This window comes from Nuphar pumila, chromosome 2 (assembly GCF_984573655.1).
Source record: "Nuphar pumila chromosome 2, dmNupPumi1.hap1.1, whole genome shotgun sequence".
Classification (NCBI taxonomy): Eukaryota; Viridiplantae; Streptophyta; class Magnoliopsida; order Nymphaeales; family Nymphaeaceae; genus Nuphar; species Nuphar pumila.
In genome coordinates, this window is record NC_143250.1 from 55246611 (window position 1) to 55272430 (window position 25820).

The window sequence follows — 25820 nt, forward strand, 5'->3', positions numbered from 1 at the left end:
CCTCATTTTCTTACACTTGCCTCTAATTCATTCTATCATCCTTTTCATATTTGTGCTTACACAACGCAAACACGGCCAACAACATTTGATAAAATCAAGCCAGTAATAGAACTCATCGCTTCTGCATAAAGAACAGAACGATGCCCAAGATCCCACATGGATGTCCCTCCCTTGTAAACTTATTGGAAGAAATGCAACTAACACTGAGATACCAACAAAGAAGATTCCTTTACAAGGACTTTAGAAGTTTCAAAATCACCTAGAAAACTGGGTGACAGTAGCTCAACCTGCCACACCTTATGAAAAAACTGCCCTTGGTTCCACCGTATCCAAGTCAACAATTAAGGGAAGCAGAGAAAGAAAAGCCCCTGAAATAAAGTGTCTCCTGTATCTTTTATTCACCTCATACCATTCTGCATACCTGATCATAGATACGAATAACTTGATTGAATCCATTCCGTAAAAGCGAAACAAAACATGGAATGATATCGTCAGTAATCAAAGGCAACATTAAATTGTGGAATGAATAAGTTCAGATCAAGCAGCAGGCCATGTCAGCAGATCGGAAAAGGTACTTGGAAACATGTCAACAGCTACTGTGAAACAGCTCCACAGAAAAGCAGTTCAAAGACTAAAACTCGGGTCCAGTAACTCTTTCACTGATTGTAGCACCAAACGATGGCCCATTCTTACGGTAGCAAGTGAGAAACTCGACTGGATAGCCCTTCAGTTTGTGGGGCACAATCCCGAGGTCTTGAAATGTTAATGCTGCAGATAGCAGAATTAAATACATTATGGAATGAAAGGTGCACAACATGCCAAAGAAGGATGATAACAAAGATAGGAAAAAATAACCCCCCCCCCCCAAAAAATGCTGACCAATGTTATAAATATGGTACGATACAGTGTATTGTAGTATCGCTAGCCCATGTGATATGATATACCCTCTTGAATAAAAAAATTTAATGTATCAGCCCATATTGAACTGTATCACAAAGATATGAATGTTGAAAATTTTAAAGTTATTTATTTTGGATCCTTTTTCACTTTTAGTGATAACTTTTTACATAAATAAGGCTTCAGTAGAGTCCTATTCACTTATTTCATAAGCTATGGGAACAAAAAAGTAAAAAGTTCTTAATTTATTGTGATTTGTAAAGACAAGAAAGAAGAGAAGTATTATTATGGAAGAGCACGCATTATTCAACCTTTGAGCTTATTGTAATTAGTGAAACTAGTTAATGAAAGACACTGAAATTTCATTGTTTTAATGCCTATGAAATAACATATTACTTTCTTTTTTTCACCTTTCAATGTTTAATTTCAGACTCTTTTGATATATGTAATGGATACATTGTTATAACATCATAATTATAGTTTTTATATTTGATAATTGTTACTTTCATTTTATAATTTTTTCTACATTTTTCTAACTTTATATATATATATTTGTAATTTTTAAATGAGTTTTTTTCTGCATCTTACGATACGATACAATATGGTATGAAACACCCATATCGCTAGCCCTTCTGACACAATAATTACAACATTGATGCTGACAATGATCAGCCATCACCAGTTTCACTGTCACCACTACCACTATAATTTCCATCACCGTCTAAACGAAATGGTGATCGACAATCAGCACAGACTTGCTGAATGCGAAGCACCAACAATACTGTTAAAATGTATATCCATATAGTGTGTATATATATATATATGTATGTATGTGTATTATGTACATATATACATATGTATACATATATACATATGTATACATATATGTCTCTCTCTCTCGCTATATATATATATATATATAATTAGGTTAGGTTTTTTAGTTTCTTTTATTTTTATTTTTTAGTTCTTGTTGGACTAGTCAACACAAGCTTGACTAGTCAAAAAGAGTAGTTGGAGCTCTCAACATTGTGTGTATATATAGGGTTGAAACCCCCTCTCATTTGTATGCTTTTTGCATGGATTCTACATGAATAAAATATTATTTTTTACATTTGTGAGTGTTCTTTATGCGCCCCTTTGAGTGGGTTTTGTGAGTGAGCCTATTTGTGGTTCTTTGTGTATTCATTTTGATATTTTGGTGACGCTTTTGTGTATCCACTTTGGTGATTTGGAGGACATTGTAGGAGGCTCTCATTTCCTTCCAAACTTCTTGTTGATGTTCGTGGAATCGTGGTTGCACACTTGAAAATTAAAATCCAAGTGTTTTTGGGGTCTTTTGGTGGTGCTTGATCAATGTTGCTTCTACAAATCTTGTGGATGAGTGATCGTGCTCTCTCTCTCTCTCTCTCTCTCTCTCTCTCTCTCTCTCTCTCTCTCTATATATATATATATATATATATATATATATATATATATATATTCTCTTTCTCACTCTTGTATAATAGATGACAAAGAAAGTGTCACCATTGTGCCAATGAAACTTAATGACTCTATGTAACATGGTTTGCAATCTTGAAGCACCATATTTGAGGCAAAGGGTTGTGGGGATTAGTGGATGGATTCGATCTAAAGCCCAAATTAGTTCTCACCAAAGTAAAAAAAGACATGAAAGTTCCTCTTCCGAAGGATGAAAAATCCAAAGCCTTAGCTACGTATGAGAAAAATTTGAAATAATAAAGGATGAGACATGCCAAGATAATGCCTTGGCTCATTAGTAGTGTTGATATAAAAAATACTCAAGTCTTACAAAGTTTGAACATGCAAATAAAGCTTGAGAATATCTTAAAAAAATGTATTCCCTTAAAGATATTGCACATGTGAACAATTGACAAGATAAAATTTGTACTATGACTCAAGGGTGAAGAAGCATTAGAAAATATTTTAGTGAATTATCCAACCTTCTCTTTTTGAACCTAGATGACATTGTTTCTAAGATACAGAATTTCGCCAAAAACAAAAAGATGCGGAGCACTTCTATTAATTTGTGAATGGCCTAAGACCGGAATTTGAATCCACAAAATCAGCTCTCCTCTTCAGAGAGAAAGTTCCTTCTACTGAAGACACGATTGGAGAGCTAAGCATGAAGGAAAATAGGCTTAAGAAGACTTTAAAGAATGACGATGACTCGATTCTACCCTATGTCACACGGACTCGGCTAGGGGGCCGACGCACCCGCGTCGACACGCCCCGACACAGGTGCAACTTCGGACACGGGGCAAACTCGGTCAACAGGAATCAGACTCGGTCAACGCACCTGCGCCGAGTCCATCCACTTTATAGACTCGGTCAACTTCGACCGAGTCTATAAATGTTCATATTTGAAATTCATTTTGGAATTGGGTCGGGTTCAGATCCGAACCCGAACCGGATCCAAAATGAATTTCAAATCGGTGTCAGGGCTGAACCCTAAAATGGGCTTACGACAGGGGGAGGGGCTTACGACAAACCCCTCCTTGTCGATCCTTCCCTCTCCCCCAACCGTCCGACAGTCCTCATCCTCTTTAGTCTCGCCAGCGACTCAAAAGGCGACCGTAGCCACAGGCGACGCCAACCACCCTCTCCCCAAGCCACCGATCCTCTCAATCTCAAGTATGCCTTCCCTCTTCCGTTCTTCTTCCTCTTCGTCTGGCAGGGGGCTCCGCCTACCTCGTTCGTGTTTTCCGGCAGGGGGCTGCCCCCTGCATCGGACCCTACCTCAGTTTATTTTTCGGCAGGGGGCGGAGGCCCCTGCCATATTTTATTTTTCGGCAGGGGGCTCCCCCTGCGTCGGATATGTGTTCCGGTAGGGGGCTCCTCCCCTGCCTCAGTTTATTTTCTGGCAGAGGGCGTAGGCCCCTGTCATATTTTGTTTTTCGACAGGGGGATCCCCTGCCTCATATATATTTTCTGGTAGGTGGCTCCCCTCTGCGTCGGATATGTGTTCCGGTAGGGGGCTCCGCCCCCTGCCTCGTTCTTGTTTTCCGGCAGGGGGCGGAGGCCCCTACCATATTTTATTTTCTAGCAGGGGGATCCCCTGCCTCAGATATATTTTCCGGCAGGGGGCTCCCCCCTGCGTCGGATATGTGTTCCTGTAGGGGGCTCCGCCGCCTGCCTCGTTCTTGTTTTCCGACAGGGGGCGGAGGCCCCTGCCATATTTTATTTTCTGGCAGGGGGATCCCCTGCCTCATATATATTTTCCGGAAGGGGGCTCTCCCTGCGTCGGATATGTGTTCCGGTAGGGGGCTCCCCCTGCGTCGGATATGTGTTTGCGTTATATTTTGTTAAGTTTTGTTGTTAAGAATTACTTTTTAATTTTTGCTTTAAAATTTACAATCTTATTATTAATGTATTGTTATATATATATATATAGTCGAGTCCCCGTGTCTAAAATTTTTGAAATTACGCCACACCCGCACCCATGTGACATAGGTTCTAGCCTATCTAGGCCGAAAAACTATGTTCATACCTACAACCCACCACACAATGAAAGGCCAAACAATGAGCATTATAAAAAACAAGACAGAGTATGAAAAGAAAAAAAATATTTGTTATTATTGTTATGAATCGGACCACGTCAAAACCTATTGTCCTAAGTTGAAAAGGCCTTATGAGAAGAAGGTTGCCTCGATTGGATCTCTACAAGAGTCTAGTGATGTCTAAACCACATAAGATTCATCTATTGAGAACATGTCCTTGACACAACTAGTGGAGGCTCTTCAACCTCTATTCAAAGGAGCATCATCATCAACTAGAGCTGCGATTTCTTCCTTTGTCTTCTTCGATCCCGGTAAATCTCTTTAGATTCTTGACTCAGGTGCCACTTTTTATATGACACCAAATGGTGATATTTTATCCAAATGTCGTAACTCAAGTAGGTCAAATGTGTTAATTGTCGATGGGACATCTCTTGAGATAAAAAGAGCAGAGAATTTCAAAAATATTTCTCAAAGTTTAAAAAAAATTAGATATATTCTTAAATTAAATTTAAATTTTTTATTTGTTTCTCAATTATCTGACCATAGGTATAACATTTTCTTCTCCTCTCGTGGTTATCGGGTGCAGGATCGCCAGTCAAGGAAGTTGATTGGAGAAGACCAGAAGGAGGCTTGTCCTACATGGATTTTTTGAAAATACCCAAGAATACTTTTTGTTGTAATGTTCATAAATTAGATTTGGATTTATAGCATAAAAGGCTTGGTCATCTTAATATATCAAACATTTAGTATTTTCCAAAGGTGGAAAACTTTTGTAATTCTGAAGCTTTATATGTGAAGATTGTATTTTTGGAAAAATGAAAAGATTATCATTTCAAGAAAGAACCTTTGTTTCGTATCGACCGCTTGAGTTAATATATTTGAATGTTTAAGGCCCAACGCCTGTTATATCTAAGGATGAATTTGGGTATTATGTAATTTATTTTTATGATTTTTCTAGACATACTTGGATTTATTTCCTTAAACATAAATCTGAATTTTTCTTACATTTTCAAATATTTCACAACTTGGTCAAAAATAAATTCAAAGATGATATTTATATCTTTCGCGTTGTTTCAAGGAGAGAATTTTTATTAAAAGAATTTAAATATTACCTAGATTTAAATGGTATCCCAGATCAAAAGTCTTGTACTTACACTCCACAACAAAATGGTTTTGTTGAAAGAAAACATAAGCATATTATAGAAACAACAACCTTGCATATTGTAAATCAAGTACTTAAAGATTTTTAGGCTGAAGCCACATTGACTTGGTTTATCTCATTAACAAAATGCCATCTTCTTTAAAAAATGTGTCACCAATTGAAAACTTTTCAAACTAATTCCTGATTATTTTAGATTGAGAGCTTTTTGCTGTAAATGTTTTGTTTTTACTGATAAGAATAATGAACTTTCTCCCTGTGCTATTCCTTGTGTATTTTTTGGGATATGAAAATAATAAAAAAGGTTGTAGATGCTTTGATTTTAAAAATAAAAAGTTATATGTTTCGAGAAATGTGCCCTTAGAAAAGGATTTTTTTTTTTAAATTGAAAAATCTAAGGAAATAACTAAGTAATTTTTTTGTTGGATCTAATTCCAAAAGATAACGATTGTGATGTTGATCTTGATGAACATCAGGAACTTAGAGATGGTACAGTGAGTAAAGACCAATCTCGTGATAATGAAATTAGGGAAGAGCAATCCCATAAGCATCAAAGTTGTATACAATATTTCAGGCGTAGTGATTCTAAATGTCCATGCACACTTGAAAGATATACCGATAATGAAAACTAGATAGAAATACAAACTAGAAGGACATTTAGAGTATCAAAACCTCCTAAAAAATTTGTTTCCTATGACTCATTTTCTCTTAAGAACCAAGCCTACAATGCATTAATACATTCATATATATAGAACCCTTAACTTAAGCTCAAGCAAAAGAACATTTTGAATAGGTAGAAGCCATAAGGATAGAGTTAGACGCCTTAGAAAGAGCAAATACCTGGACTATTTAAGACATTTCCGCAGGAAAGAAATCTATAGGTTGTAGATGGGTATACAAGAGTGATGTAACTCTTGAAAGATACAAAACTAAATTAGTTTCCAAGAGATATTCCCAAAAATATGGAATAGATTATAAAGAAACTTTTGCCCCAGTTTCTAGAATGGCCACAGTTAGGACCTTCGTAGGCTGACCTTTGTGAGAAGATGACCTATATATCAGTTGGACGTAAGGAGTGCATTTTTTAATGGAAAATTGGCTGAAGAAGTTTATATGAAAGCATCACTTGGTATAACTATTCCCAAAGGAAAAGCTCTTCGTTTGGATAAATCCCTCTATGGTCTTAAACAAGCATCGAAGGCGTGGTATGAGAGGTTTAGTCAAGTGATTCTTGATACTGGATTTCAATCTTGTCTGATTGACACAACTTTGTTTGTTAAGATTTCTTGTGCAGGTATGATTATTTTTCTCCTCTACGTAGATGACATGATTATCATTGGAGAGGACAAACAGGGAGTTGAACATATTAAGAAACTTCTCAACACTCATTTTGAAATGATTGACTTAGAATTTTTAAAATATTTTCTTGGCATTGAAGTTGCTTATTCTTCTATAGGTTATTTATGGAATCAATCTAAATTTTCTTTAGATATTGTTGTCAGGTCTAGAATCTCATATGACAAGAAAGCTAACAGTCCTGAAGCTGTCAATGCTAAGATGAGAATTGATAATGGAGAACCACTTGAAAATTCGACACCATCCAGACAGCTTAATGGGGCATTGTCATATCTTTCGATTATGAGACCTGATATCGTGCATGTAGTTCACATAGCTAGCCAGTTTTAGCATGCTCCCATTTCTGTTCATATGAGAGCGATTTTTGCACATTATTAGATATATTAAGAATTTCATTTATCGAGGCATTTTCTTATTTGCTTCTTTATCTTTAGATTTAACTATTTATACTGATGTTGACTGGGGAGATGATCCCAATAACCGACACTCAACTATGAGTTTTTGTGTTTTCTTAGGAAAATGATTGATCTCATGGTAATGTAAGAAGCAATAGAAGGCCTTCCTCTCTTCGACTAAAGCAGAATACCGAGTCATGGCTACAACCAATATAGAGGTGGTCTGGCTAATAAGATTGTTGACTGATATGGGAGTTCAGATTACAGGAGCATCACAAATGTGTTGTGACAACAAATGTTTCATCTACATTGCCAACAATCAGACCTTTCACGAATGTGAAAAAGTGTGTTTAGGGTTAGGATCTCATACCAGACCCGAGTCCATCTATATATAGCATTTGTGTATAGCTTTGTATACTTTTACTTCATTCCGGGTCTAGATATTATACCAGACCCGGACCCACAATGTACACTCAAACATATTAATACATTCTTTAGGTCACGATTTCATTATTGAAATCGTGACAGCCGCAGCCCCCTCTCCTTCTATTCCTTTCTCTTTTCTTAACACAGGCTCAAGAGAAGATTCTAACATGGTATCAAAGTCGAGATCCATCTAAGGGTTGAAGAATGCTTCCGAAAGGTGCAACCGACCGATCAGAGGTTTGAGGACTCCTTCGTCTCTCGTCTTCTATTCTCCTTCATTTTTTTTTTACTTCCTTCTATCTCTCGTTTCTTCATCTCTTTTCTAACTTCTCTCTGGTGAATTCACATCTCACGTGGGCCTGATATCCACATGAATCCTTGTTCACACAACCCCTGTGTGTCAAAAAAAAGAGGGGAAATTTTGTTTCACGAGAATCGCTGAAGTTGATTCACGTAAAACAGAAAGTTGATTCATGTGAAACAGAAACGACCCATGATTCCCCTTTCCTTTCGCCTGGTATTTCCAGATCTGGTGCACCAGATCTGTTTTTCTTTTGCATATTCTCCTCTTCGCATCTTCTCTGCGTATCCAGATCTGACGGTGAAGTTGCGTCAGATCTGAGATATTAAGTCCTCTTTGTTGTTCGTATTTGCTGTGTAACAACAGTTTTTTTCCTCTGATTCTGATCCTTTTTTAAGTGTCTCCTCTTGCAGTTCTCTTGTTGTTATAACTGATATTAACATTGCTCTGTCTGAAGGTGCTTTTAGATTAACATTCTGTTCACAAAAAAATGTCATTACGTTAATCTCAAAACTTATAAAAGTGTAAGGGAAAACTTAGGTCTGATTCCCTTTTTTTTAATCTGACAGCCCCCGGTCGCCAATTTTAAGGTTACTTAGCCGCAAAAAAAAAAAGGGCGATCAACAAACTATCCTGGCAGAAGACTGAGCTCTTTGTGAACACTTGTTGAATTTCCTTCCTCCATGGATTTTTATTCTTCTTAATCGAGTCTCTCTTCGAGCTTTCTTAATCAACTCGTTTCCGAAAAATTAAACACCTCAAACTTCTTGATTTGGAAGAGACAAATCATACCTTTTATAAGGAGCCAAGGTCTCTTAGGCCACCTGGATAGAACCACTCCAGTCCCGCTAGAATTTGTTACGAGAGAAGAGAAAGATGATAAAGGGGCAAGTTCAATTGTGTATGTCAAAAATGCAAAATATCTCAACTGGAAAAGGAAAGATCAATCAGTGGTTGCTTACATCACTTCTACCTTGTCTCAAGAGGTTCTTGTTGCAATTCCCCGACAATTGTACAACCCTGCAACTTTGGGAGAGATTGATTCAGACGTATTCACAAGTTTCACAGGCGAGGATGGTTTTTCTCAAAAGGGAATTTCAGCTACTAAAAAAAGATTCTATGACCATCATGGAATATCTCAACAAGATGAAGACTATCACAGACCAACTTGCAGTTATAGGATGTGTCGTGAGTGACAATGATATGATACAACAAACTCTGAGTGGATTGGAACCCGACTATAATATGATCGTCACTTCACTATTGTGCTTGCCTACTCTTCCTACTTTTGATGAGTTGCAAGCTAAATTGATTTAGTATGAAATGACCTTGAAGGGATTTTCTGAAGAAACACATGCTCATTCAAATTCCCAAGAAGTTCTTGCCACAGGAGTGACTTATGGTCGAGGACGAGGGCGAGGGGGACAAGGGCGAAATGGGCACGGGAGGACATGGATTGCTTTCCACTCCAAATATCACTCAGGGACAAAGGTCCATCCCCACTTGCTTCCTTGGAAACAAAAGGGGGCATATCAAGGCGAATTGTTGGCACAACCCTGAAAATAAAGAAAAGGCTCCACAGACAGAACAAAAAAGAAAGCCCACTAATATCAGAGACAATGGAGAGATTAAAGATCTGTTAATATCTGTCCTGTCAGAATTGAAATTAAAGCAGAATGATCAAGGCATGTGGTTTGTTGACTCAGGGGCAACAACTCACGTGGCTGGTGATGCAGGTAAACTTTCTAAACCTATCCCTTATTATGGCAAAAGTAAAATTGTCACTGGAGGTGGATCCTCCCATCCTATTTCTCATGTTAGAAAATCTGTCATTCCCATGTCACATTCTACTCTTGAACTTACTGATGTCTTTCATGCTCCAAATATCAAGAAAAATATTGTCTCTGTTTCTAAGCTTGTTGATGACAATTATGCTTCAGTCGAATTCACTCCCTTCTCTGTGCATGTCAAGGACCTTCGCACGAAGGAAACATTCGCTGAAGGAAAGAGACGAGGCAATATGTATGTTTTTGAAGAAGCTCCATGTCATCTCGTCCGCCCTATTCATCTGGATTCGAAGCCTTCATTAGAGTCGGGTTCCTTCTCTTCAGCAAATGTTTTTAGTATTTCTGAATGTAATAAGTCTTCCTTATGGCATAGTCGATTAGGACATTGTGGGAGTCATTTTATTGAGAACCTTGTTTCTAATAATCTCATTCCAAAAGAAAGTCTCAATGTGGATGAGAAAAGCCAGAAGTGTTCCAGTTGTTTTTTATGCAAAAGTCATGTATTGCCTTTCCATTCTATTAATAAGAGAGCTTCAAAGCCTTTTGAGGTAATATGTTCTGATGTATGGGGACCTGCCCTAGTAGTCTCTGGATCTGGGAGCATATACTACCTAATCTTTGTTGATAGCTACTCTCGATACACCTGAATATATTTCATAAAAAATAAGTCAGAAGTTTTCCTTTTGTTTCAAAACTTTCTTTCCTTAGTAAGAAATCAATTCTCTGAATCCATCCAATTCTTCCAATGTGATGGAGGTGGGGAGTTCTCATCTAGTGACTTTATTTCTTTTCTTCAAAATAATGGGATAGGAAGAAGGGTGTCCTGCCCACACACCCCTCAACAAAATGGGATTGTTCAGCGAAAACACAAGCATAACGTTGAAAGTGTCATGAGTATGCTCCATGATAGTAACCTTCCCATTAATCTGTGGACAGAAGCTTTCCATTCCACCATACATGTGATCAATAGATTGCCTATGGTTGTTCTAGAAAATAAGTCTCCCTATTATTGTCTTTTTGGAGCTCATCCTAATTATCATGATTTGCGTACTTTTGGATGTGTTTGTTATGTGCATATTGATTGGTCCCTAAGAAACAAGTTTCACGACAAGGCTCAGAAGTGTAGATTTGTGGGATATGCCGACGTCCACAAAGGATATAGGTGTTATGATCCTATCAACAGACATATCAGAATCTCAAGAAATGTCATCTTTGGTGAACACAATTTTGATCGCAAAGTTGGCACAGCGGATATGCCCTCTACCACCACCGAAGTTTATTATCCTTGGCTGAATTCAGAACTTTTTGCTGGTTCCAATGAAGTCTGCTCTCCAGATTGTGGGCAACAAGAAGAAGAAATGTCTGAGACTATTGGCACATCAGGATTATAGAATGGGAAAGAAATACCATCCGTACCAGGCAGATACAAGCATGGTTGCCAGTTGAGGAAGCGAGAGCGGGAAGCGATACGGGAAGCGGGAGCGGAAAGCGAGGCACTTTCAAAATTTTAGGAAGCGGGGAAGCGTGGGACCACTTAGGAGCGATTCGGGAAGTGTCTCGAAAGCGACCTAGGAAGCGTCTCAGAAGCGACATAGGAAGTGTCTCGAAAGCGAGGGGGAAGCGAAAAAAATAAAAATAAAAAATAAAAAATACAAAAAATTTGAAAAAAACAGGAGAGGCGTGGGGGAAGCGAGGGGGAAGCGTGCCCCCCATTAAAGGGAAACGCGTCCCCCATTAAAGGGAAGCGCGCTTCCCAAAAAAGGGGGACGCTTCCCCCCACGCTTCGGAAGCGCGACGTTCCGCGCTTCCGAAGCGCGCTTCGGGGAAGCGTGCTTCCCCTTTTAGCTAGGCGCTTCCGGTAACCCTGGATACAAGGGCATTTGCTATACTAGAAAGAGAACAACAGCGCCAGATCTTTCAAATCACACCTCAGCAGTTGCACCTACTTCCTCTCATACTCTTGAGGTCAGAAGATCCAATCACATGCGACATCCTATTGATAGGTGGGTCAGTTATAACAACTTCTCCTTGGACTTTCAGCTCTTTTTAACTGTTCTGAATAAAGAAGATGAACCTATCATGTACTATCAGACAACTACTTCTACTAAATGGGTAGAAGTCATGAATGATGAAATGCAAGCCTTACATGAATGTGGTACCTGGAAAATCGTCCCCAGACCACCTGACAAAAATGTTGTTGGATGTAAATGGGTCTACAAAATAAAGTATAAACCAGATGGAACCATTGAACGATACAAGGCGAGACTAGTTGCAAAAGGGTTCACTCAAGAAGCAGGACAAGACTATGATGAAACATTCAGTCCAGTGGTGAGAATAGGAACGATTCGAATTATTCTTTCCCTGACCGTTGAACATGGATGGAAGTTGAGTCAGCTTGATGTTAAGAATGCATTTTTTCACGGGGATTTGAATGAGGAAGTCTACATGGAACAATCCCCTCGATAGCTAGAGTAAAACTGTAAAACACATGTGTGCAGGCTAAAAAGAACTATTTATGGCCTAAAACAAGCATCTCGCTCTTGGTTTGACAGTTTCTCACTTGAGATTCAGAAGCATGGGTTCTCACGCTCCCTACTGGATCACTCATTATTTATTTTTAGAAGTCAGAATGTGATCACTCTATTGTTAATTTATGTTGATGATATAGTTATCACAGGAAACTCTAAAGATAATATCAGAGAAGTTAAAAACCTATTAGGATAGAAATTCAAAATGAATGATCTCGAAACCTTGCGCTATTTTCTTGGCGTAGAAGTCGATAGTCAGGCTCATGACTTGACCCTCACTCAGCACAAGTATATGATAGATGTTCTCAGCAAGGCAGGTATGAAAGACTGCAAACCTTTAGCAACTCCTAGTGTGCTCCACCAAAAATTAAGTACTCATGATGGAGACCTGTATGAGGATCCCACCAGGTACCACAGTCTAATAGGAATGTTGCAGTATCTCACATTTACTCGACCTGATATTGTTTATTTAGTCAATCAAGTGTCTCAATCACCACGTATTGGACATATGGAGGCGATTAAGAGGATACTCAGATATCTGAAAGGGACCATTGGAGATGGGTTGATATATTCTCCACAGTCGTCTGGTAAGAATGTACGTGAACTTACTGTATATTGTGATGCAGACTAGGCAGGAGATCCTGATGAGCGAAGGTCTACGTCAAGATATTGTGTTTTTATTGGGAGAAACCTAGTCTCTTGGAGTAGTAGAAAACAAAAGGTTGTTGCTAGATCAAGCATTGAAGCTGAGTATAGATTCATGGTTGTCGCTACTGCTGAAGTCACATGGGTCAGGCATTTACTAACTGAAGTGGGAGAAGCGATCTCTCCGTCTACTTTGCTGTGTGCAATCAAAGTGCTCTTAATATGTCATTCAATCCCATACACCACAGTCGCGCTAAGGATATTGAGATTGACTAACATTTTGTGAGACCAAAGGTTGACGAAAAAGAGATTGAGCCTGAATTTGTTAACACTGAAAGACAAGTTGCAGACATTTTTACTAAGGGCTTGACAAAAGATCGCCTTTGGATGCTTAAAGGCAAGTTGTTCATGGTTCAGAATCATGATCAACTTGAGAAGGGATGAAAAAGTGTGTTAAGGGTCTGGATCTCATACAAGACCCGAGTCCATCTATGTATAGCATTTGTGTATAGCTTTGTATACTTTTACTTCATTCTGGGTCTGGATATTATACCAGACCCAGACCCACAATGTACACTCAAACATATTAATACATTCTTTAGGTCACGATTTCATTATTGAAATCGTGACAGCTGCAGCCCCCTCTCCTTCTATTCCTTTCTCTTTTCTCAACACAGGCTCAAGAGAAGATTCTAACAGAATGTACCAAACATATTGAGATTGATTGTCACTTCGTACAAGACGAGTATCTACATGACACTATCAATCTTCCCTATGTTACCTTTGAATACCAGTTGGTGGCTTCACTAATAGGTTAGGTTTTTTAGGTTCTTTTATTTTTATTTTTTAGTTCTTGTCAGACTAGTCAACACAAGGTTAGTAAAAAAGAGTCGTTGGAGCTCTCAACATTGTGTATATATAGGGTTGAAACCCCCTCTCATTTGTATGCTTCTTGCATAGATTCTACATGAATAAAATATTATTTTTTACATTTATGAGTGTTCTTTATGTGCCCCTTTGAGTGGGTTTTGTGAGTGAGCCTTATTTGTGGTTCTTTGTGTGTTTTGATATTTTGGTGCCTCTTTTGTGTATCCACTTTGGTGATTTGGAGAACATTATTGGAGGCTCTCATTTCCTTACAAAGACCACCCATCTTGCTCTCATATGGTTGACCACCACTATCACCCATTCTTTTTTCCACCATTGCATTTGAAGAATTATCAATAATAGTTCAACATTAGCTACAAGAAAAAGAAAACGTTTAACGTACCATTTTCAGACACAATTGTATCCACTGTAAAAGATTCAATTTGGTCCAAATTGAAAATACCAGGGCTAGGAAGAGGGAATGGAACTTTCCGTAGCAAAAACTCTCTTGGAGTTGCAATAGCCTGCACAAACACAGAAACATCCAAGACCACCATTAGCATAGAACACATTAGCTGGCTTACCCTCCTGACAGAGATCGACACACTATCATGGTGCACTGAATGAGCCTAAAAAATTACTCTATGGAGTTAAACATAAAAGGAAGCTAAGACTAAGCCCAACTCCACTCTGGAGGAAACGCCCAAGTCCTCAACTGAGTCACCATTTTTTAAATTTTGAATCCAAAGAGATCATTTTGATGCAATGAGGCAAAGAAGCCTATTGAACTAGATGATAAAAGGAACGTCTACAATAAAACGAAGGAGGATCACATGCACTTACCCTTGCTATAGGCAAAGGGACATTAACATAGTGAGGCCATTCACGAACAACCTCATACATTAGTTCAGCCTGCAGAACAGTGAGCTTTCATATTTACAAGGGATAAAAGTTGCATAGCCTCAAGCTAAAAGCAATCTGGCAGAATATTACCAGTTGGTGTACAGTAAAAATATCAGGACCGCCCAATTCATAAACCTTGCCCATGCTAGCACCATCATCCTTCAAGGCCGCAACAATTGCAGCAGCAACATCAACCACATAAACTGGTTGGATCCTGAACTCAATGTGTTATCCATCCATGAGTAGAAAGGGTTATTTCATACTTTAGCAAAAAATGGAACACATGCATAATCAAAAGCATCAACAGTTGGAGAGATTTAAATGACATACTTTGTTGAGCCATTCCCTATGATTGGAAGAAAACTCCACTTTTTCACAAATTGTGCCCACCTATTCAAAATTCGGTCTTCAGTACCAATCATAACAGCTGGTTTCATGATTGTTGCCTGTAATGATTTACATAGGTTCATCTCAGACCACCTCAGAGGTAGGCAAATACTATGTAAAAAAATGTATAAAATTTCAAAGCTGTCACATTCATTACAGTTTCAGTTTGAGATGATAATCTTTTTAGGCTAGTAAATGTACGGCAGAAGAAACCTATAGCATTCACTTCTATGAAGAGCTTGCAAAATGATAACACTGCATGGCAGATGAAATAACCATCTGACACTCTCAAATCACGGGAATTGACATGTCTTATTAAGTATCCCTTCCCATCTCAGGTTGATCTTTAGAATCCCTAAAAAGACAGAAAAGGATGACTTAAATCATCAGAAGATTTCTCTAAAATGGAAATGTTTCTGCTAGGGGGAGGGGGAGGGGGAGGGGGTTATGTTTGTTTATAGAGTGGAAATTAGTTTCTTTTGACATAGTTTGGTTTTATATATTGATCCTTACCCTCAAAATGGTGGTGGAATTTATACTTTGAAGATGGGGTTTGGGCGCCTTTGTTTGCAAGAAAAAATGAAATGGATGGCAATGGAACTGGATAATTTCCAAGAAACAGAACGGATCTGGAATATTGAAGGATGGCTTTGAGTCTTAGAAAATTAGCAGGTCAATACTAAGCTGAGTTGAGGGTATCTACTTTTCTGGAATGACCAATGATGCAATTTAACCCCCTAAGCAGAATTGTTTCCTAGCTTTATCAGATTAGCATTGAGTCTGGATTGCAGGACTGTGGATTGTTGGTCAGCTGAAGCAAGTGGAAATGTCCTCTTTTGAAGACATTTTACTGGGGCTGAGTTTTAAGAATGGATGTTGTTCTCTAAATGGATCTCATGCTGGAGCCCTTCTAAAGATTCTAATCAGCTTTCAGGATAAGTTGCTTGTCAAGTGAGTTCTCAGTTGCTTCTTTCTACAATGATTTTTTTGGAGGCTGGTATTCAGTTTTTTTTCCCATGAGAATCACTGGGTTAGGCCCCCTTACCTTTATTAACTATTAACAGTCACATAAAAAAATGATGATTAAATTTGTATACATGACTGTACATCCCAATCTGGTGGCATGTTATGATACACCTTCCATTCTCCTACCCCTCTGTCCTCTCACAAAATACAGATTGGGAGACATGGAAGCTCCTTAGAAAACAAAATAAAAGGAAAAAGCCTCCCCATGTGACAAAATTGAGAAAGAATAGAGTGTCTCCTTTCCTTCAATGCTCTTAACCATCTCAAAACCATTGATGTTCAGCTAAGTCACAGGGACTCGGCAAAGCAGGTGCTGCACCCGCATCGACGCGACGCGGATGCGGCACCGGGTGCAGTCAACACGACCTTGGGTGCGGTCAACGCACCTAGGGTCATTTAGGTCCAATTTTTAGACTGAATTTTGCTTTCGCCCGATGAAAAGCGAGTGAGAGAAGGAGGATTAGGGAAAAATCCTCCTGAAGCCGATGCCGACGATCTCCGACTCCTTCCGGCCGCTCCTCCTCAGTTCTCAGGTATGTCTCCTTCCGACTTGCTCTCTGTCTCACTCTCACTCTTCTCTCTGTCACTCTCACTGTCTCTCTTCTCTCCGTCACTCTCGCTGTCTCTCACTCTCACTGTCTCTCTTCTCTCTGATTGTATTATACGTGGGTCATTAGCATCTAGGGTTTTTAACTTTTTATTAATAGGCTTGTTGGACATTTCAAAAAAAATTCAATAATATTATTTGGGGGTTTTGGGCATTCCGAAATTTTGTCAATAATGTTATTTGGGGGGTTTGGGCATTCCGAATTTTTTCGATGAATTAATGATGCTATAGAGGTATATAGTTAATGAAATTTGTATTTATTTTTAGGGGATCTTTGACTATTTGATTTTGGAGCTTTTGATTCTATGCTAAAATGGGTTTTGTGGAGCTTCTTGATTTTTTATTTCGTTTACAATCTATTTTATTAGTTGCTTATGCTTGATGACTTAAGGTCAAATGTTACTTTCATCCTATGTCACATGGGTGCGGGTGCGGGTGCGGGTGCGGGTGCGGGTGCGGGTGCGGGTGCGGGGATTCGGCACATCCAAAAAACCTGGGTGCGGGGGTGCGGCAGGGGCAAAAATGTAATATATATAAGGGGTTCCGGGGGTTCCCCCGATGCGGGTCGGGGGTCCAATTTTTTTTGCTGGTGTGTTTGTTTGAAGACTCGTTACCCACGTTCTGCTTGTTGTGTACTTTGAGGCAATGGGACAAAATTGATGAAACGAAAGGATTGGCAATCCGATCGACCCAGCCTGTTGTGTTCTGCTGACTGTCATGATTCAATCATGTCTGAAACTCCCTGGTCTTCACGAAAAAAAATATAAGCGCAAGGTTTGATGTGGTTTGTGGGAGAGAGAGTCTTCATGAGGCCTACAACTCCACTGCCACACCATAGGATTCTTCAAATTTCATTTTATATACAGCTGCACGACAGCTAAAAGAAATTTATTGGATTGGACATGTGGAAAAGGGAGGTCTACACAAGGCTACAGCTAGAGCACCCATCTCGTCAGGAGAACAGTGAATACTAATAGCCAGCAAGGCTACCACCATCATTATCATTTATTATGGAGAGAGAAAATCCTTTACAAAAAAAAAAGTATCTGGATTGAAAAGGCTCTTCAATTTTAGATGGTTTTAAAAGTGCCCCTTTATAAAACAAGAGCAGCAGCTGTCAGCAGATTTTTTTTTAAATTCCGCAACCCATTTCATAGGGCAATTTTTAAAAAAAAAAAAAAATCCAAAAAAAAATGACCTAAATGATCCTGGGTGCGGTCAATGCACCCAGGATCGGGTTGACCGCACCCGGTACCGCACCCGCGTCGCGTCGACGCGGGTGCGGCACCCTGCTAGCCGAATCCCTGTGACATAGCTTTCATCTTTTTTGAAAAGTCGTTCTATCAACCATTGCTTAAAATGTGTTGCTATGTTATGGGCATGTAATGGGTTTAATTTATTTGTTTTGGGATTGATTCATTATCTAAGGGATTATAAGATCTACCAAGTTACAGAAGTTATTGATTTGTCAATATTTTAAGGTGCAGTTGCTCACTTTCCTGTTTCAAGAAACACAAGGTATTCACTTCATTCAAGTTCTTTTGCTGGTTGCTCTTCGTACAGGTGTATGCTTATATGTGTTTGTACTCAATTTTAGTTTCTGTTGCGTTGTCATAATTCTGCTGCAGTTCGTTTCATAACTCATTTAATGACACATGCTGCGGAAGGTTTAATGTTAGAAATATGGAGTTACATTGAATCACTCAAGCATGTATATGTTCATATAACCTGGTTAATGTACCCCTGTTTTGACCAGTCCAAGACATATAGTTGACTAAGAAAATGGTCTATCTGACTATGCCAACCTTGAAACTGTCAAGGTTCCCTTATATATATATAATAGTGTTACTGTTGTTAACTGTTAAAACTTCAAAATTATATATATATATATATATGTGTGTGTGTGTACATTTTTGCCCTGCCCACCCCCACACCCAAGGTTTTTTAAAGTGCCGCATCCCCGCACCCGCACCCATGTGACTTAGATGTTCAGTTATTTCCAGAAATGACAATCTGGAATCTTGTCCCTTTGCTGAGAGCAAAAGTATCTAATTGGCCAGTTATTCTGAACAAAATCAATCCCAACTCAAATATGAAGAAGATATCAATTTGGTAGTTAGAGTGCTCTCTGCTTCAAGGTTGAAGAGTCAATATCACATCCATTCTGTTTTTTCTCTTTGTCGGCATTTCAGCATGTATTCATTTTGTTGGCCACGACTGCAGCCTGCAGGTATTGGCACAGCCAAACAGTTGTAACAGGGGCCTGCTTTTAGGGCCATGGGTCAGGCCCTATGTCACATGGGTCGGGTGCGGGCGCGGGTGCGGGTGCGGGTGCGGGTGCGGGTGCGGGTGCGGGGATTCGGCACTTCCAAAAAACCCGGGTGCGGGGGTGCGGCAGGGGCAAAAATGTAATATATATATATATATAAAAAGGGGGTCGGGGAATAGGGTTTTTTTTTTATTTTGCAGCTGTCAGCTGCTGCAGCTGACAGACAGCTGCTGTCAGCAGCTGACTCAGCATAATTTTTTTTTAAAAAAAATTCGAGAAGCCCATTTGGGCAATTTTTAAAAAAAAAAATGGACCTTAATGATCCTGGGTGCGGTCAACGCACCCAGGATCGGGTTGACCGCACCCGGTGCGGCACCCGCACCCGCGTCGAGTCGCGTCGACGCGGGTGCGGCACCCTCCTAGCCGAATCCCTGTGACATAGGTCAGGCCTATGAGCAAAAACAAAGTTATATGGAGATGGTGGCCTCTGTTGCCTTGGTGGTACTGCTGGCCAAAAGAAATGGCATAGTTCCCCAAGCAAGATATACAAATATCAACGCCATTGAAGAGGATTAAAGTGGATATCCCGCTTTGTTTTAAAGGCAGATGGCCAAGGACCGACGTATCATGATTGCAATCTTCTAGTTTTGGAGCTCATTCTCTGTTTTGCAACTCAAGTGTGCAAGCAGTTGTTCTTGACGACTCTTTGTCACCTTTTCCTCTATATTACTATAGGGTGTGTTTGTCACCTTTTCCCAGAGTTACCGGAAGCGCCTAGGCACATGGGGAAGCGTGTTTTGGAAGCACGAAACGCCGCACTTTCGAAACGTGCAGGGAAGCGCGCTTCCCCCACGCTTCCCCATTTTTTCAATTTTTTTTTTTTTGTAATTTTATTTTTTTTGCTTCCCCCTCGCTTCCGGTTCACTTCCTAGGTTGCTTCCGAGACGGTTCGTAATTTTCTTCTAACTCATCCCACGCTTCCCGCTTCCTAAAATTTTGAAAGTGTGTCGCTTCCCGCTCCCGCTTCCTCGACTGGTAACTCTGCCTTTTCCTCTATATTACTATAGGGTGTGTTTGTCTAATGCGGAAGGAGACTCTGTGCCGCTTATCACAGAAAGAGGGGGGTCTCGTTGAAAATGGGCTCCTCTTTCCATGGAGAAAAAGGAACCACCGTCTGCATTGCCAGTGTTTCCACAGAAAACCCACCTTTTCTGTGGCACACAAACATGCTCATAAAGTCATAATCTGTTTTTATTTTTATTCAAACGAAAACCACTCACATTCCATCATAACATGGTTGAGCTAAAGAATTTACCCCCTACATCGAGAAGTTCGAATCCTAGATCTCTTCATGCCCTTTAACACGTAGTGCTGCTCTATCAGTGTTTCCTAAACTTTCATCAATCACAACAGAATGCTATTCCTAATTTATTCACTCATCTAAATTATACAAACAAGCACATGATACATGATATACATTAACAAAATTAGCTTCAGCTAACCAATATCAACTCAAAACCAATTCAAAACTTCATCCATGTATATTAGTCAATCCTTTATGAATTTCATGATGCAGAGTACGAGTAAAATTAAATAAACAAATGATCCAACCATACATGTCAGATGTTTGAAACACATTACCAAGACAAATACACCTAATTAAAGTGGAGGAGGAAACAAAAGTAGCAAATGCACAACCTCTGGTAACTCTCTCAGGACAACTTCTTCTGCAGCTGCTTTGGCTCTCAGCATTCTGGATGGAGAACATGAAGATGCCCCTAAGCAGGAGACCTGTATAAATCTCATGATGCCACCATGTTCTTTTGCTATCTGCACATAAAGAATTTCAATTCCACATTTGCAGGTTAGTCAAATTGTTAACTTGCTAAGAAGAATAGCTATAAATGGAATACATGTAGAGAATCACTACTTTAGAGTTTAGACATCTGCCTGAAACAGCCTCAGAGGTAAAGGCAGCAGCCCAATATAAGATGCAGAATAATGAGTCATAGTTGAAAATTCAACGCACCAGCACAATGGTAGTAACATCTAAGGATGCACACGAGCCGAGTTCGAGCCAAGCCCCGGCTGTTCGAACTCGGCTTGGTTCAAAATGTCTCTGTCCAAGCTCTGCTCGAGCTCGGAGCCGAGCATGAATGGCATTGTCCAGACTCGGCTCGGTTCCGAGCTCGAGCCGAGCTGAGCTTCAATGGCATTCCAAAAAAATTTCATCTTTTAAAAAATTTGGAGAAGGTGGGATTCAAACCCCAATCTCTCTCAATGTTTCACAAGTGACCCACCACTAAGCCAAATCTTGTATCTTGTTCATTGAGACTGAAAAAAATATATACATATTAAAAATACTCTAAATTAACGTACAGCAGAAAAGGTAAAAAACGGGATTCGAACTCAACACTTTTGAGAAAAAACCAACAGCCTACCCATTACGGCAACAATGACTTGTTGATTTTTTTTTGCAAACATATTTTATATATATATATATCCGAGCCTTATCGAGCTTGGTAGGCCGATCAAGCTCAGCTCATTTGCTCGTCCGAGCCTCAAAGCCATGTAGGGGCAATATATAAGCTAGCCATGTAATGAAATAGAAAAGGCACAAGTAGATGCCTCTTATGGGCTTACAAACACAAGAGTGTGCACAACCAAGGACCACTTAAGGGTCAATACAAGAACACAAAAGCAATGGCACTAATGGAATATATATATATATATATATATATATATATATATATATATATATATATATATATATATATATATATATAATGCATTGAACATAAAATGCTTGAGACAAGCATAGTACGGGAGAGGGGAGAGATCCCCTTTATATAAGCAAGAGAGACTCAATAGAGTCGTTGGGAGCTCTCAACAGCTCTATTTGGTCTTTGACCAAATAGCCCCTTTATTAAATATAAAAAGGACAAAAAGTAAAAAATAAATAAAAAGGACTAATGAGCCCCTAATGGGCACAGCCTATTGTAATGACTGAAATGACCAAAATACCCCTAACGGGTATTACCTATTACAACAATATACACAATATAATATATATATATACACATGTTTATATGTATATATATGTACATACACATATATAAGTATATATAGCTAAATATATATACTTATATGTACAACTTAACAAACCAGACTCTTTGAAACATCATTCAATCTCAAGAAAATAAGCACAATGAGTTAATCGTGAGCCACTTCCCAAGGTCAGTAACAGAAACATTGAGCAAAGCCCTAACTGGGTCAGTTAAGCTTTGCTTGTGGTATCATATAAGAATTTACACAAATAAAATAACACATACGGTGATTACTTGTTAGACAGTGCAGTTGAACAGTTTGGATCTTATCCAAAAGACATGGGTTTGATTCTTTTAGCCTCCTTTACTCCATAACACCAAATATTTGAAAATAATTACACATTTTTAGTTGTATATTGTACGCACACACTCATGGAGACTGAGCATTAATAAGAAAGCTCATGCCCAAGCCTGAGCAGTTCATGATTCATAGATTCTCAATGAGCTGGGTTAAAAAATTCAAAGGTTGACCATTGATTCACTTGGCTCCCAAGATTAGTGTTTAGTTAGAGAAGACCCACAATGCTAGTGTTTAGCCAGAGAAAGTAGAAACTGGAAAGCAATCTGCCAAATATAGTTTCTTTTTTCAACTTGGTGGAGATTATGACTACCTTTTCAAAAAAAATGAAGAAATTATGGCTAAAAAGAAAAGGACCTTAGGTTCAAAATCACCTAGCACCATGTGATTTATCAATCACATTAGAGTATTTTTTTCACATGGACCAATATCAAATAATATTAACAAGTTCTCATCGACTAAAAGATTTAGATCTTATAAATACTATAAAAAAGAATTCATAACTGCATATTCCCAGTGTGATACCAAACCCTCCAAAAGTCACCTTTTATTTATAAGAGACTTTCTTCTTTCCTTTCAATAACTAATAGCAATATTGATATTGCCATGTGCTTGAAAGAAAAGTGGTCAAGTTAACATCATGGAACAATCCATGAAACAGTGACCCCCTACATTGAGTAGTTAATGGAACCACATATAAGAACATCTGTACCATGCACAAAGTAACAAACTGTGAAGACCTCTTTAATGCATAAGAAAGAAACTAAGCCTGTAAACTCAGAAAAACAAACTGCTCCAACACCTAAAAGTATACTTTATCTGCTTCACATGATGATTTACATAAACTTGCGCTCTAGCCCAGAATATTCCAGTACAGGGACATTATTAGATGCATCAAAAAAACTTATATATGAAAAAAGGAAATGCAAACAGGAACCTACCTTGGCTAGTTGTTCAGCCATGTCAAGGTTCACTCCCTCAAAACTATAGTTTCGAGTCTCATATTCTCTTCCTGCAATCTCCAAAAACATCAACATGAGACAGACAATTTTTTTTTCAATTCTCACGTGCAACAACATGGAATATCCAGACCATACTTTCAAGGGGATAATACCAACCAATGAGATTCAGAACAACATTAGCTTTGGCCATAACTGCTTTGATTGAGGTCTCATCTCGTGGATTATATTCCATTGGTACAATCTGCAGGCAGTAGGCAAACTTATGTATCAAGAAACTTATGAAACAAGTTATACACTTGACCATATTTAAGAAGCATCCAAGTCCAGAGAAGTTGTATCATGCAGTGTGCCTCAAGGATTAGCTAGAACAATCCAAACATACAATTACGCAACTTGAGTTGACCCTTATTCTTTTACACAAAAAAGGTAACACAAATAATGGCCTAGTTGCTCGGGCACAATGAGATCACCAAGTTGGTACCAAGTGCGAAAGAGTTAACTTTGTATGACAAGATTTTCATTCAGATGATCAACTAAACTGGGGATTCCCTTCACCATCGCGGTGGTTACCCATGTGGTCAGCGTCCTGTGTCAAGCTGAAGGCCCAGGATAGAATCCCGCTGGCACATGGGGGCTGCCGTTGCTTTATCACGGTTGGGGCACATAAGGCTGGGTGGTCATGTCCTCAACCGAGAGTTTTACTTAGCAGGGAGACAGGCCCATTAAGTGACCCGGTTCTTGGTGAGGGTTCTCCATCATCATAAAAAAAAAGGGGATTCCCTTCAAGATGGAGTCCACCTCTTTTTCCCAACAAAGTGACAGCTTTACAAGTTTCATATATACACAATTTAAAAAAAAAACACACACACAAAGATATCGTCAACGGTCCTGGATCCTAATACCTGAAGAGGTTGCTAACATTTCTAGAGGTTAACATGATAGTCACGCAAAAGAACATGCTAATAACAAATAAGAAGAATAACTTAGAGACAGCAGTAGAAAATGGAAAATGCCCACATATGTACCTGACCCAAATCACCCATTAGTTTGAGATGCCGGTGAGAATCATCCGACCCTCGGAATGGAACCAAAACTTGTGATCCCATTTTAGCTGCAAATATTTTTGGCCCATCATTCAAGGACATTAAGTAATAAAAAACACCAGCATTACACTGAGATGCCAAATCCCAGTATTGTTGAATCAAAATGAAATAACATCAAAAAATTAAGTTTATCTCTTGCAAATTACTTAAATGCCAACTAACAGAATACACAATGGCAAACAACAACAACAAAAATTAATCAGAGTTATACATCATCCACATGAATCCTGCAACTCGAATAGCCATAGAAACGTATACACATACCGAGCTGTTGCACGACATAACGACCAAGGAATCCAGTCGCTCCAAACACAGTTGCGATAATTCCACTGCCAAAAATCGACTCACCTTTCAGAATCCCCAATTCACGTAATTCCCATAACGGACAATGACTAACCCACCAAACATTACAAAAAAAATAACGTTTTCTTGGACGATCCTTACCTACAAAATCGCTAGAATTTGCATAATTTTCTCGAATCAATGCACTCGAAACAAAATTTGGGAAATCCAATTACCCAATCCACCACTAAAATCCAAGAAAATCACGCACAAACAACCCGAACGGAAAATCAATCGGAAACACAAGAAACTAAGAAATTGGGATATTTTACCTAACAGACGATCTTCCACCGGTGCCTTTGCGAACAAGATGCCCAACACCCTTAACCGCAAGAGTCGACGCATATCTTGGATGATCGTTTCTGCATTCTAACACCCAGAAAACCCAACATCATAAACACCCATTTCTTCAATTCCCTGGATCAAAAAACCCTAGAGAAAACTTGTGGGGAGCAACAAAAATCAAGCAACCGATATAGAAAAAGTGAAAACCTGAAGATGCGTAGAGGTATTTGAGGGTGTTGGAAGGCTTCATGAGATACCCAACACGCCTCGAGTAAGCTTCCATCATCTCTCTCTCTCTCTCTCTCTCTCTCTCTCTCTCTCTCTCTAGAGATAAAGAACTGGAAGAGGGGTGAGATTAGAACAGAACACAAACTTTTAATTTCCAAACTCGACGCAGGCAAAACGTCTTTTTTTTTATCTTTTGAAGACTCGTGATCCGACTCAGGTAATTGCCTGTGGGAGGAGAATCGGATGTTGGTCCAAGACTCGGAAATAATCAGAACCGGTTTTACAACTTTGTTTCTTTATGGAGCCCTTGAACTTCCACTTGGGAGAAGTTGGGATTCCTTTTTTTTTGTTTTGTTTTTTTAAAGTCAAGCTGGTGTTAGGCAGACACCCAACCAGTTATTATTCAACTGGGGTTTTGAACCTGCAA

At 39.1% G+C, this 25820-nt stretch overlaps 1 protein-coding gene across 2 annotated transcripts; it reads right to left on the bottom strand.

Moving 5' to 3' along the window:
- Positions 1-369: 369 nt before the first annotated feature.
- On the bottom strand, positions 370-25593 carry LOC149845501 (NAD(P)-binding Rossmann-fold superfamily protein). Of its 2 annotated transcripts, XM_089995795.1 has the most exons (12): positions 25373-25593; positions 25153-25249; positions 24803-24867; positions 24461-24546; positions 23592-23676; positions 23415-23485; positions 20767-20898; positions 15110-15225; positions 14870-14993; positions 14720-14788; positions 14280-14400; positions 370-768 (listed from the first exon to the last, which is right to left on the bottom strand). In XM_089995795.1, the coding sequence occupies exons 1-12, from the start codon at positions 25449-25451 to the stop codon at positions 632-634; spliced, it is 1182 nt and encodes a 393-aa protein (XP_089851921.1). In that variant the 5' UTR covers positions 25452-25593; the 3' UTR covers positions 370-631. The 2 variants fall into 2 exon arrangements, with proteins under 2 accessions (XP_089851921.1, XP_089851922.1); XM_089995796.1 differs by lacking the exon at positions 24461-24546 and having other exon boundaries at positions 25373-25560.
- Positions 25594-25820: the final 227 nt, after the last annotated feature.